This window comes from Notolepis coatsorum (genome assembly GCF_963971535.1).
Source record: "Notolepis coatsorum genome assembly, chromosome: 3".
In the NCBI taxonomy this organism is placed as follows: Eukaryota; Metazoa; Chordata; class Actinopteri; order Aulopiformes; family Paralepididae; genus Notolepis; species Notolepis coatsorum.
The window spans coordinates 148,713,481-148,727,449 of record NC_140167.1 but is presented as its reverse complement, the minus strand read 5'-3'; the positions used below and the strand labels follow the sequence as shown (position 1 = coordinate 148,727,449).

The following is a 13,969-nucleotide window of genomic DNA, read 5'->3' as shown; positions in this document are numbered from 1 at the left end:
GGTGTGTGTGTGTGCAGTGTGGGTGTGTGTGTGTGCAGTGTGGGTGTGTGTGCACGAGCAAATTCGCCATGTGCAAACAGTAAACACACCTCAAATACAGATATGTTGGAACACAGTTCTAGTTACGAGAGGCTGGCACTTGCAAAATCTTACCTCAGAACGTAGGAGGGCCTCAGGAGACAGGGGTATCCCACCTCGTTGGCGAAGGCGAAAGCGTCTTCCTGGAATAGAGGGACAGCAGAGTCACAACAGAGAGTGGGGAGTAGGGCTGTCAGAATCTATTTTAATATTCAATTTGTTTGGTTCAATTGAATTATTGAACACATTCTTGTCCCTTTTTCAAAAAGATTCCTGCAATGCAAGGCAATAAATTGTTGTTACAAATCACAGCCAAGTGCATTAACTCATTTAGCGCCATACCCAACATTTCTCGTGTTATCTCGCCAGCGGTTAAGCGTCACCAGGTGGCAGTATCGTCTACCGTTTGAACTCAGAAAGAAATGGATCAGGAGAGGCAATGACTGAACCGGACTATCGAGAATCGCTCTGAGGGGGAGGAGCTCTTCCAAAGCAATCGATAGCAAATTTGCTGGCCTCAAAAACGATAGTGTCCCGTAAACAAGTGTAATTACACTGTAATTAAACGAGTAATCGCGATCGCCGATGGGATCATTGGAATTATTCTTTTTGGATAACCTTCTGGCTAAGGTAAATGTCTATTTTACTGAACCTATCTCGCGATCTATGGAGAACGACTGGATTATCTTGGAAATGGACGATGTTTAGCGTGTAATAAACTACAAACTACAGTGTGTAGAAACAAACTCTTTTTTACATGTTGGACTAGAAATAGTGTCTGTCAAATGAGCCATACTATTGTCTCCATGGCTATAATAAAGAATATACAATAGTGTCCGCAAAGATTGTGAAATATCGCGAAAATGGTCATGAAAAGCTGGCGCTAGACAGTGAAGGATGGGGGAAGCTTATGGCGCTCAATGTGTTAATGATGTTGTTTCCTATTGTTCCATTATAACAAATACAACACACAATTAATTTGTTAATTGTACGCATTTTACACCTTCTTCCTTAATATTAGAACTTCCTTTGCATTTGCAAATGGTATTCTTAGGGACAATCGACAGCACAAGAGAGGAGATGGTGGTGAGTCCCTTGTAATGGATGTCTAGGACAACTGGTGGTTAGAGAGACCATCTTGTGTCCCCCGGTGCAGCCCATTCATGCATGTCCATCCCTATGGAAATTACCTTTACCAAGACACTTACCCTCTACCTGCTCCTGACCCTGCAGTCTAAAATGTCATTGCTTAAGCTATTAACAATACACCATACTTAGGTATTAGGTATTTATATCTGCTAAATCATCAAACCTTTATTTAAAACCAGAAATAAAACCCCATTGAGACCGAGGTCTCTTTTTCAAGGGTGATCTGGCCAAGAAGGCAATCATGAATTATGACAATACATACATAACAAAGTACAATACACATACAGTAGACTAAAATTCAGTAGACTAAAATGCAGGGGCCATAACCACCTGTTTACGGGAGGCGGGGGGAAAGCATGATTTAACCCTATAGGGAAAAAAACAACTGTGAATTTAAGTTTTTTTATTAAAGCATCAATCTGATGTTTAAAATCTAGGTTATTGTCCAGCCAGATGCCAAGGTATTTGTAAGTTTCAATAATCTTAATAGAACAACCATCAAGGGTGAAAATAGAGGGGGGAGAGACAGTTTACCTAGTTGGAGCAAATACCATTGCCTTTGTTTTGCTACCATTCAATAGCAATTTTGATTCAATGAGAGTATCCTGCAAGAAGGCAAAATCAGACTGTAAATGTGTGACAGCAGCCTCAAGAGAAGAAGCACAAGAATACATAACTGTATCATCAGCATACAGTATATATGGTACCGGGAGTGAGTTAAATGATCACAGATGTTATTTACATATAATAGAAAAATAAGCAGACACTAAATGTAACCTTGTGGAACCCCCTTTTCTAAAGTAATTGGATCAGAGACAGAGTCGCCAAGCCTAACACACTGTGTACGATCAAGGAGCTAGCTCCTGAACCAAGCAAACACATTTAGACTGAAACCCACCCTCAGGAGAGTATTAAATAATATGTGATGATCGACAGTATTGAAAGCCTTAGTCAGATTGATAAACAAGGCAACACAAAAAGTCTTATTGTCAGTAGCAGCCCTGATGTTATCTAGGACTTCTAAGCACACAGTCACAGTACTATGCTTGGTTCTAAAACCAGACTGCATGGTATTTAAGATGAAATGAGAGTCTAGAAAAAGCCTTAGTTGGGAAGATACTAAAGACTCCAGAATGTTAGATAGGACACAGAGGTTAGAAATAGGCCAATAATTGTTCATCTCTGAGAGAAGACCTGCTTTTAACACAGGAGAGACAAAAGATTGTCATCCCCACCTGCCTGAAGAAGTCCACTATTATCCCTGTACCCAAAAAATCCAAGCCTGCTTGCCTCAACGACTACCGCCCTGTAGCTCTCACCTCCATAGCCATGAAGTGCTTCGAGAAGCTAGTAAAGGGCTACATCTGCTCCTCCCTCCCCATCAACATGGACCCCCTGCAATTTGCATACCGCCCCAACAGGTCCACGGAGGACGCCATATCCCATGTGCTGCACACAGCAGCATCACACCTGGACAAGAGGCAGGGGAACTATGTGAGAATGCTATTCATCGACTACAGCTCGGCATTCAATACCATAGTCCCCTCCATACTCATAGCCAAGCTCAGGGACCTGGGCTTGGGCTATGACCTCTGCCAGTGGGTCTTGGACTTCCTGACTGGCAGACCCCAGGTGGTGAGAGCAGGCAACTGCACCTCCTCATCCATCACCCTCAACATAGGGGCCCCCCAGGGCTGTGTTCTGAGTCCCCTCCTCTACTCCCTGTACACACACGACTGTGTGGCTCAGCGGAGTAGCAATACAATCGTCAAATTTGCTGACGACACAGTGGTGGTGGGCCTGATCTCTGCCAACGACGAGAGGGCCTACCTGGAAGAGGTCAAGGTCCTGGCGGGATGGTGCCAGGAAAACAGCCTCTCCCTGAACGTCAGCAAAACAAAGGAGATGATTGTGGACTTCAGGAGGTCGGGGGTCAAGGACTACAGCCCCCTCAGCATCGACGGGGCACCGGTTGAGAGAGTCAACAGCTTTAAGTACCTCGGAGCCTACATATCCGAGGACTTGACATGGACCACACACATTAACAGTGTTGTGAAGAAGGCACGACAACGCCTCTACTTCCTCAGGCGCCTAAGGAAGTTCCAAGTCAGCCAGAAGATCCTTAAGAACTTCTACTCATGTACAATAGAGAGCATCTTGACCGGCAACATCACCTCCTGGTTTGGGAATAGCACTGCACAAGACCAAAGCAGACTACAAAGAGTGACACGTTCAGCCGAACGCACAATTGGAGGGGGGCTCCCCACCCTCCAGAACATTTACTACAAGCGTTGCAAGGGCAAGGCTAAGAGAATCATTAAAGACTCCAGTCACCCGAACAACTGCCTCTTTGAACTGCTGCGGTCAGGCAAGCGATACAGGAGTCTCAAGGCGAGCACAGAAAGACTCAGAAGAAGCTTCTATCCCCAGGCCATCAGGCTGCTAAACGAACAATGAATGAACACTACACAACAACAACCACCAAACGCACATAGCACACACATCCACACGCACACACTCACTTTAAACAAACACACTGTAGCACCCACTCCACACACTTATAGCACACACCCACTTTAAACAAACACACTGTAGCACCCACTCCCCACACTTTATATTTATGGATGAAGGATTGCAATACAACTCGTACACCTTACTGTAAATTGTACCTAAAATTGTACCTCATCCCATTTCTGCTTTGCACTAGATAGTACTGTACATTAGTACACTGCATAGTATTGTGTATTGTATATTATATGGTAACTCAGAACATTGTACATATGTCTATACCGAACACTGTGACCTCATTTTCTTCTTCTAAATTCATGCTATATTATGTTATTATGTTATTTGATACTATCTTGTCTAGCACAGTCTCTGGAGCGTAACAGTAAGAAGCATTTTGTATGAAAGTATTCTGTACTTCTGTATGACAACTATTAAAGAACTTGAACTTGAACTTGAGATTGTTTCCAGATATCAGGCAGGACCTCTTCAGAAATAGATAGATTATACAAGTCTGTCGAGGGTTGAGCTTCGATTTTTAGAAAATAGGGGTCAATGCCATGAGGGCCAGTGGTCTTTTTAGGATCTAATGTTTGCAGGGCATGCATGACATCAGACACAAGAAAAGGAGAAAAGACAAAAGTAGGCAGAGTAGAAGAGGGCTCTGAAGAGTTGATACTCAACCCGAGTCAGGATGTAAGTCATCAAAACATGCCCAGCCTTTTTGAAATGGGAATTGAAAACATTTGACATTTGTTTTTTTGTCAGGAATAAGGGAATCATTGACCAACAGTTTTTGAGGAGGGCCAGCCACCCTCTTATTCTGTAAGGCTTTCACTGTAGTCCAAAACTTGGAGGGGTTACTTACTGTAGGGTCAGAGGTTAAGGATAAGGTTAAGGATCTTAAAGAGCACCTACGGGAGGCTGCAATTCAAAACTGGCCACCGTAAATGTCCAAACCCCCCACCCCCTCCTAATAGACAATCTCCTCCCCACCACATGTATATATTCTCTCCCAGCCATATGTATATTTCTCTCCCACCCACCCACCCCCTCCAAATGTACAGTCTCCTCCCCACTGTATGTATATTTCTCTCCCACCTACCCACCCACCCCCTCCTAATGTACAGTCCCCTCCCCATCATATGTATATACTCTGTCAGGATCTATGGGTAACAGTACTGTATATTTGAATACCGTTTATGTCACAAATGTATCAGTACTAAATACCTGTATGTCCCTATGCCATAAATGTCATGTATGTTGTGTATGTCATAAATGTCAATATGAATTGAAAATGGGGGACCCTGATGTAAACAAGACAAACGTCTTTCTCTGGTCTGCATTCCCTTAACACTTTCCCGGCCACTTGGATGCATCTAATATCACTCTAGATGGCCAGCATATCAAAACAGACTTGCATAGTCCGTGGGGCTGTTTGTAGAGCTAAATCTATACTTTATAGTATTGCTATCTGTCCATTGTCATTGTCAATTGAGACCATAAACCGTCCCTTCAAAATGGCTTAAAGAAATAATTGTTTCATCAATACGTTCTCATTTTATAGCGTCTTGAATATAAGCGTTATAAGGGATTCCGGCTAGGATATTTCCTGGAAGGCTGGATAAAGGGCTAATAGCTACTAACGTTATATCCAATGGCATTTCGATTATACAGAAGCTACAGTTAAAACTCAAAGTGCATATGATCCGTACGATCCTCAACCATGAATGCATGAAGGGGGGGGGGGGGGGGGGGGGGGGGGGGGGACGTCGTTTCTGATTATTGATTACCAATAACCGTGTTAGCCTCAGTAGCCACATTCATTGATCGGCTGGTTGAGTATGATAACAAGCCTGATCAGCGTGTAATTTACGTGAAAAAGATCTTACTGTGTGCCGGTTGGATCCCCCAGAGCATTTCCCAGTTATCGATCGCCATCTGGTAGATCAATATGTCCATTGGCTGATGATATATTCCGTTACTGCATAGTGAAATCCGCGTCCCAAAAGGTATTCCAAGCTACAGGCTACACATCCAGAATCCAGCTACTGGAAACAACATTGAAAGTTAAAAAAAATAATGCACCGTTCTGCCACAGGGCACACTGCATTATCGGGACAGCGCCCCTAAGAGGATCTGGCCGGTAATGCACTTTCCAGAATTCGAAGAGGCGGGTAGATCTGCAGTGCCGCTCGGTGACATCGAGTAGGTTATTACAATGGAATAAAAGCCAAAACAACCTTGCCACGGACATGTCCGTGGTTGGTTGGACTTCAACCGGTGGATTCGAAACACGGATAAGATAAGATAAGATAAGATAAGATATTCCTTTATTGATCCCCTTGGGGAAATTCAGGCATCATAGCAGCATGGGGGGGAGGGGGGGAGGGGTACATGTAGTAAAACAACAGTATACAGGTAGTAAAAGACAACACAGGCAGTGTAAACAATTTGATCAATATGGTCAATATAATTTACTATCTGACTAGCTGAGGAATATTCACATTATTCACATTATTCACAGTGTCACATGAGGTGCAGTATGCAAGAGGTAGTGTTATAATAATTTACTATCTACTGAGTATACATTAATCAAAGTACCAGGGTAGTCTACTTTGTCCCCCTTGGGTTCCTATAAGTCCCAGGTCAATGTCTGGTAGCAGTCGCTGTCGCTGCCCCCTGTTGTGGGGCCTGGAGGCTGCTAGTCGCTGCCCACTGTTGTGGAGCCTGATGGCCGCTGGTATGAAGGACTGTCCGAGGCGGTTAGTTGAGTGTCGGGGGGGATGAGTCTGTGGCTGAACGAGCTTCTCATCTTGACTAGCTCGTCGTAGAGGGGGTGGTAGGGGTTCTCCATGATGGCATCCAGCTTCCTTATCATCCCCCTCTCTACCATCACCTCAAGTCTAGGTAGCTCGACTCCCACCACGGAGCTAGCCTTCCTCACCAGCTTGTTGAGCTTGTTGGTGTCCCTTGAGTTGATGTAGCCTCCCCAGCATGCCACAGCATAGAAGAGGATGCTGGCCACAACAGACTGGTAAAAAGACTGCAGCAGTTTGTTGCACACATTGAAGGACCTGAGTCTCCTCAGGAAGAACAGCCTGCTCTGTCCCTTCCTGTAGAGGGCCTCTGTGTTGTCCGACCAGTCCAGTTTATTGTTCAGGTGTACCCCAAGGAACTTGTATGAGTCCACCATCTCCACATCCACCCCTCGGATGGAGATGGGAATCGGGGGGGGCCTCTTCTTGCCCCTCCGGAAGTCCACCACCAGCTCCTTGGTCTTACTGGTGTTGAGTTGGAGGTGGTTGCTGTCGCTCCACCCCACGAAGCTCTCCACCAGGGCTCTGTACTCCTCCTCATCATCGTCGGTGATGTAGCTTACGATGGAGGAGTCGTCTGAGAACTTCTGCAGGTGGCACCCGCTGGAGTTGCGGCAGAAGTCTGAGGTGTAGAGGGTGAAGAGGAAGGGTGACAGCACAGTTCCCTGGGGGGCGCCGGTGTTGCTCACCAGTACGTCAGACTGACTGTCCTTTAGTCTGACGTACTGTGGCCTCTCAGTGAGGTAGTCCTTGATCCAGGCCACCAAGCCGTGCTCCAGCTGCATCGCAGAGAGCTTCTCCGCTAGCAGTGACGGCTGGATGGTGTTGAAGGCGCTGGAGAAATCAAAGAACATGATCCTCACTGAGCTGCGCGGCTTCTCCAGGTGCGTGTACGCTCTGTGGAGCATGTAGATGATGGCATCCTCCACCCCGATGTTTGCCTGGTATGCAAACTGCAGGGGGTCGAGGGAGTCACGCACCAGGGGCTTGAGGTGTTGCAGGACCAGTCTCTCAAACGTCTTCATGACGTGTGACGTCAGAGCGACTGGCCTGTAGTCGTTGGGGGTGCTGGGACGTCCCTTCTTGGGCACCGGGACAATGCAGGAGGTCTTCCAGAGCTGGGGCACCCTCTCCAGCCTCAGGGAGAGGTTGAAAAGATGCTGGAGCGGTGCTGCCAGCTGCTCTGCACATACCTTGAGCACCCTGGGATTGGTGTTGTCCGGTCCTCTGGCCTTGTTTACATTAATTTTGGAGAGCTGCTTACTGACCTGACTGGTTGTGATCGTCAGGGTTGGGGGTGGTGGGCAGTCTGCTGGTGTTGGGGGTGGGGTGCCGTTGCTGATGGGTGTGGGGGGGTGGGGGGTGGGGGGGCTGCTTTGTAGGTGTGATCTGGTGCTGGTGTCGATGGGTGGGGGGAGGGGTGTGGGGAGGCCACTCTGGTCAAAGCGGTTGAAAAACGAGTTGAACTCGTTTGCACGCTCTGGAGGGCCCTCCACAGCTGTGCCCTGCTGTTTGAACCCAGTGATCTTCCGGACACCCGCCCACACCTCCCTGGTGTTGTTGGCCTGTAGTCTGCCCTCCAGCCTGTCCTTGTAGCTGACCTTGGCTGCCCTTAGCTCTTTTTTGAGCTCCCTTTGGACAGCCCTGGCCTGCTCAGTGTCCCCTGCCATGAAGGCCCTCTTTTTCCTGTTTAGCAGGTGTTTAATGTCCTTGCTAATCCAGGGTTTATTGTTTGAGAAGCAGCGTACCCTCTTTGTGGGTACGATGCTCTCCTCACAGAACCTGATGTAGTCTGTGATGCAGTGGGATAGTCCATCAATGTCATCACCGTAAGCCCTCTCAAACATATCCCAGTCTGTCGACCTGAAACACTCCTGTAGCTCCTCCTCGACGTCGTCAGACCACTGTGGGACAGACATGGTGGTCGGAGGCTGTCTCTTAATGAGAGGCGTGTATGTGGATACAAGCCTCACAAGGTTGTGGTCTGACTGGCCGAGGGGGGGCAGGGAAGTCGCACTGAAAGCCTCCTTCACGTTAGCATACAGGAGGTCCAGAGTTTTGTCTCCCCTGGTTTTGCAGGTGACATACTGGGTGAAGTTTGTCAGGGTCTTGTTCAGTCTGACATGGTTGAAGTCCCCATTGATAAAAATAAATGCATCCGGGTGTTTTGTCTGAAGCGCCGCGACGGTGGAGTGTATGACGTCACTCGCCTGCGCCGCCGCCGCGCTGGGAGGGATGTAAACAGTGAGAGCCAGGACGTGTGTTATTTCTCGCGGTAAATAGTATGGCCGCAGACTCAGTGCCAATAGTTCAATGTCGGGGGAACAGATACGTTCCTTAATGGTGATGTGCCCCGGGTGGCACCATTTGGAGTTCACAAAGACAACAAGCCCTCCGCCTCTCCGCTTGCCGCTCTGTTTACTCCGGTCGGCGCGCACCACCGTGAAACCCTCCTGTTCTATTGCACTGTCCGGGATGTTCTCGTTCAGCCAGGATTCGGTGAAGCACAGTAGGCTTGCCTCCTTGTACTCACGCTGGTTGATCATCAGGGCTGAGAGCTCGTCGGTCTTGTTGACCAGCGATCGCACGTTCCCCATGACGACAGCGGGCAGGTAAGGCTTGAATCTCCTGCTGTCCTCTCTCCTGTCCTTCACGCTCGTGCCAGCTCGATTTCCCCGTCTGCGAATCCTTATTTCGGCTGGTAGATTCCTCGGTGGTTCTGCAACTCTGTTTCGAAAGCAGAGGAGAGCCTCCCTCGGGTAAACCAGCCCGCCGTTGTTGCTGTTGTTGTTGTTGTTGTTGTGCTGCCGCGGGTAAACCAGCCCGCCGCCGGTGTTGTTGTCCATTGTTCAGAGCTGTGCTCGACCGAACTTTCCTAACTCAGCTAACTTCACAGAAGTTGTTACAAATGCCTTACCTTGGTCTAAAGCAACGCACAGTCACTTATACACCTATTATGTAAGTATAATCACAAAAGGATATATACGTGGTCGGGCGGGAATGTGTTAACAATTGTGTGTATTGAGCCGTACTGTATTGTACCCATTCTGCAATCTGTTAAATAAAGTTTTCATTCATTCATTCATTCATAGGTAGTACTCTACTTTAAAAAAAATTATAAGATGAGTACACTTGTTTCGAAGCGAGCGAAAATGCAACCAGCCCTTAGCAGTCTTGGACTTTCTAGCTAAAGACCACTGCTTGTTGCGAGCACGAATGGCATGTGATAGTTCACTCGAACCAAGGATTCGATCTGTCTGTAATCCTGACCTTCCTGAGAGGAGCATGCTTATTTATACAAGGCTTATATAAATAAGCAAGACACTGGTGCTGAAAGAGAGGGACAGCATTGCTAATAGATGGAATCAATGCAAAAACGAGACCAATTAACCTCAGCCAAATCATGAATGAAGGCCTGTTCAGAGAAGTGTTTAAAACTTCGCCTGAGAACAGTCAGGCATTTTGTCTTGGGCAATGTTGTGCATGCAATAGTGCAATGATCGCTGATGTCATTGGAAAAAGCACCTCTAGATACATATTTATGAACTGCATTTATAAGGATAACATCAAGAAGAGCATTACGGTCAGGTTTGGAAGGATTGATTCTAGTGGGACTGTTAATAAGTTGGCAGCGAGTCACAAATCTGCTTGACGTTTTCAGAACTATCACATTTACATTTAGTCATCCAAAGCGACTTACAAGTTCTGTACGACAAGTCAGCAGGAAGGGTACAACTCTACATCAGCTGAGTAACAATGTTCATCAAAGTGTTGCATGCTACAGTGTAGGTTAGTTTATTAGGACAAGTGCATGACAGTAAGGTTAGTTAGGGTTAGATTTTATTTAATTTTTTTTTTTTATTATTTCAGATAATGGTTGAAGAAGTGCGTCTTTAGTCGACGGCGAAAGATTGGACACGTTTCGGCTGTCCTAACTGGGGTGGGTAGTTCATTCCACCATTGTAGGGCAAGGACTGAGAATAGGCAACTTCTCTTTGATGACCCTCCCGGAGCTCGGATAGGAGTAGGTCTGAGGCGGCGCAAAGATGTCGCATCAGATCATGGCGTGAAGACGACAAAATCCACACTGCTGGAAGCTGTAACCCTCAGATTCACCGACATAGAAAAAGAGCCCCTCTACAGTTTGGCAAACATCATAGACCCATGGTGAAATTAACAACATTTAGCCAGAATACATTTAGCAAAAATATAATTAACAAAATGTAATTATTAATCTATTTTAGATTAGCCTAACAAACATATTATTTTCTGTTTTAGCTGGATAAAATCCGCTGTTTTATTCGGCTTATGTATAGGCCTATTTAGGATGACTAGTCTATGACATAGCCCCTTTCGTGACTGTGATGCAACCCTTGGTATTCAGTCACGAAAGGGGCTAACTATGACACAGTCTTATGCTGCATCATATAAAAGAACGAACGCCATGCTAAATTAATATGATGTTTTCTTTGTTTTAAATAAAAGATAAAAGGATTTTATTCTGACACGCTCAAGGCACAGACACGGGGACTGCATTTGCGTCTACTGGCCTTACAGCGACACAGGCGAGCCAGCTGAGAAGGTGCCACGACCAGGTTCCTTGTCGTCAATGTTTAACGAAATTATGGCTGAAGAAACCCCGCAGCAGCAGGCCAACGACGATAGCGCGGCGGCGTCACAGATGAATCTCTACCTCTCAGAGCCACCCATCTCTCGGAGTGCACAGCCACTGGCGTACTGGAAAGCAAACAGGGATCGCTTCCCTGCCCTCGCCACTGTGGCAAGAGCGTACCTCTCTGCGCCCTGCACAAGTGTGGATAGTGAGCGCTTGTTCAGCGCTGCATCCAACATCGTGGATGAACACAGGAACAGAATTACATCCAAAAAGGCAGAGATGCTCCTCTTTATTAAAAAGAATCTGCCAACGATGCTTAATAACACGTGATAGGCATTTAGTCTATAGGCTAAGGTCTCTTTCGGACCTTGTTTTAGAAGCCTATAGCCCCCAGGCATATTGCCTTTTGCACTGTTTAGCCTATTAAATAGGCAAATTGTTTTTGCAGCCCGTTATATTATTATTTATATATGTGTAATTGTTGCAGTTGCATTATTGCAAACTAAAGAAATGTGAATTCAAGAAAACGAAGTTTAGCCTACCGTAAATTTCGGACTATAAGCCGCACCTTTTTTCCCCATTTTTCGACCCTGCGGCTTATATAACGGTGCGGCTTATATGTGACTCGACGTGACCAAACCCGAAAATGTAAAAATCTAAATATTGCTTTTTTGACTGCATTGAAATGTTATTTATCTGTTCCCTTATTTGCTCAACTTAATACAACTTGTAAATGAGTTAATTCTTGTTATTTGTCCGACAGTATTGTGTCCCAATGCTAATTACATATGGTAATTAAACATTAAAACACCTGCGGCTTATAGTCCAGTGCGGTTTATATATGTACACATCATTCAATTTAGCTGCTGCGGCTTATATTCAGGTGCGGCTTATAGTGCGAAAAGTACGGTATATGCAATTGTTTTAGAAGGGCTATAGGCCTATAGCAGGGGTGGCCAACCAGTCAGAGACTAAGAGCCACAAAAAAGACTGTGGTACCACAAAGAGCCACACCATATACCAGCGTTTCTCAACTTTTTTTTAAGTCACGGCACCCTTCATGTGTTTATAGGTCTCACCCTCTGGCCTCTGAAGTTGCTAATGTCTTTTTTATTTGGGCCTCACAGCAGGGGCGGATTTAGGATTATAGGAGTTTTTTTTTTATATAATTTTAATTTTTTTTTGCAGGCAAGGGGTGTTTTTTTTTTTATTATTAACCTGTACGTGCAATTTCCTGCAATATAGAGCAGGGGTCAGCAACCTTTTTGACATGGAGTGCCTGTTTGAAATATAGTTGTAACTAGTGTGCCTCAACAATATTCCATGCATCGTAATTTTTTTTTCTCATAATCAGGTCTTTTTAATGATAATTTTTACATTATTACATCATTATTGTTATTGTTATTATTAACAATATTATTATGATGGTCGTATCAACCCTAAATCTGAGTTGGGGGGGGGGGGGAATGCAATGCAGACAAACAGCTGCATACAGTGCGACCATTTCACTCACATTTGCCCATTCATTTTTGGACACATCACACACCATCGGTGTGTGTACTGTACGTGTGCTGTCATAGCTCCACCTACAGGCCTAATGGAGAACACCAGGAGAACACCAGGATGTGAATGGAGGGTGAATGTGAGGTATATCGTGTAAATAAGTTTTGATTGATCGCAAGACTACACTGTAAAAAAAAGATTATTAGTTACCAGAACTTAAAAATATTGAGTTCAGTTACTGTGCATTAAGGTTTTCAGTTTTCAATCCATAATAAGTTAACAGAAAAATAAGTACACAACCACATTATTTCGACCTAATAAAACTATGTTTATTGTCATTGTTTTAAGAACACAAGTTGACTTGGTAATACTCACATTTTGAGTAAAAAAATGGCTTTTAACATGTGCAATGTTCAATGAAATAGAAAAATAAATAATACTATTTGTTGATTAATCCCACTGGTCACAATGGTGACCGTAATAATGTTTTTGTTATAAGGCTCTGCAAATGTTACTGAATGATGTAGCAATGTATTTCCAGCTAAATTGAAATAATAAACAAATAAAGGGTCTCAATTAAATATGTGGAAGTAAAAAGAACCTGTGGGAGGATTTAAACAAGATAAATGCGACAACAGTGCAAAATAGTTCACTATAATATTTAAAAAAAAAAAAAAAAAAAAAAAAAAATTAAATAATATTTTTATTTTTTTTTATTTTTTTTTAGTGCTGCCCCCTGTGCCTATGCAAATGCCCCCGCGTGCCTATGCAGGCACGCGTGCCTAGGGTTGCCTACCCCTGATATAGAGCCTTCAATCTTGACCAATAAAGCTGCTCTTTTCACTATAAAACTCAGTTAACCATAACGTAGTTATGGTTAGATTTATATATTGGGGGGGGATATATCATATTTTTCATATGATCAAAAAGTGGTGGAGCAAGAGCATACCTTTGCTCCCCCAAGTTCAATAGTGGGAGAGCAGAGATGCTCCGAATGCTCTTATGGCCAGGCGTCTATGATTCACTGATATAAAGTAAAATAGTGCAGTGCAATAAAATAGTTAGTAAAATAGAATAAAATAATGCAATAGTGCATTGCAATAAAATAGTTATCATCGTATTTTTTCAGGAGGCCGGTAAGGAGTGCATTACAGTAGTCGAGTCGGTTTGAGATAAAGGCATGTATCTGGTTTTCAGCGTCCTTTTGATTTATAAATGGCCGTACTTTAGCTATGTTTCTAAGGTGGAAGAATTAAGTTTTTGTCAACTTGTTGATTGTGATTTAAAGCTTAGGTCTGAG

The 13,969-nt window shown here is 44.7% G+C and overlaps 1 protein-coding gene across 1 annotated transcript in view; it reads right to left on the bottom strand.

Moving 5' to 3' along the window:
- cps1 (carbamoyl-phosphate synthase 1, mitochondrial) overlaps positions 1–13,969 on the bottom strand; it is a 255,494-nt gene that overhangs the window by 120,507 nt on the left and 121,018 nt on the right. The window contains exon 27 of the mRNA XM_084309709.1: positions 154–221. Within this exon, the coding sequence (XP_084165835.1) occupies positions 154–221 (68 nt within the window). The remainder of the gene's footprint in view (positions 1–153; positions 222–13,969) is intronic.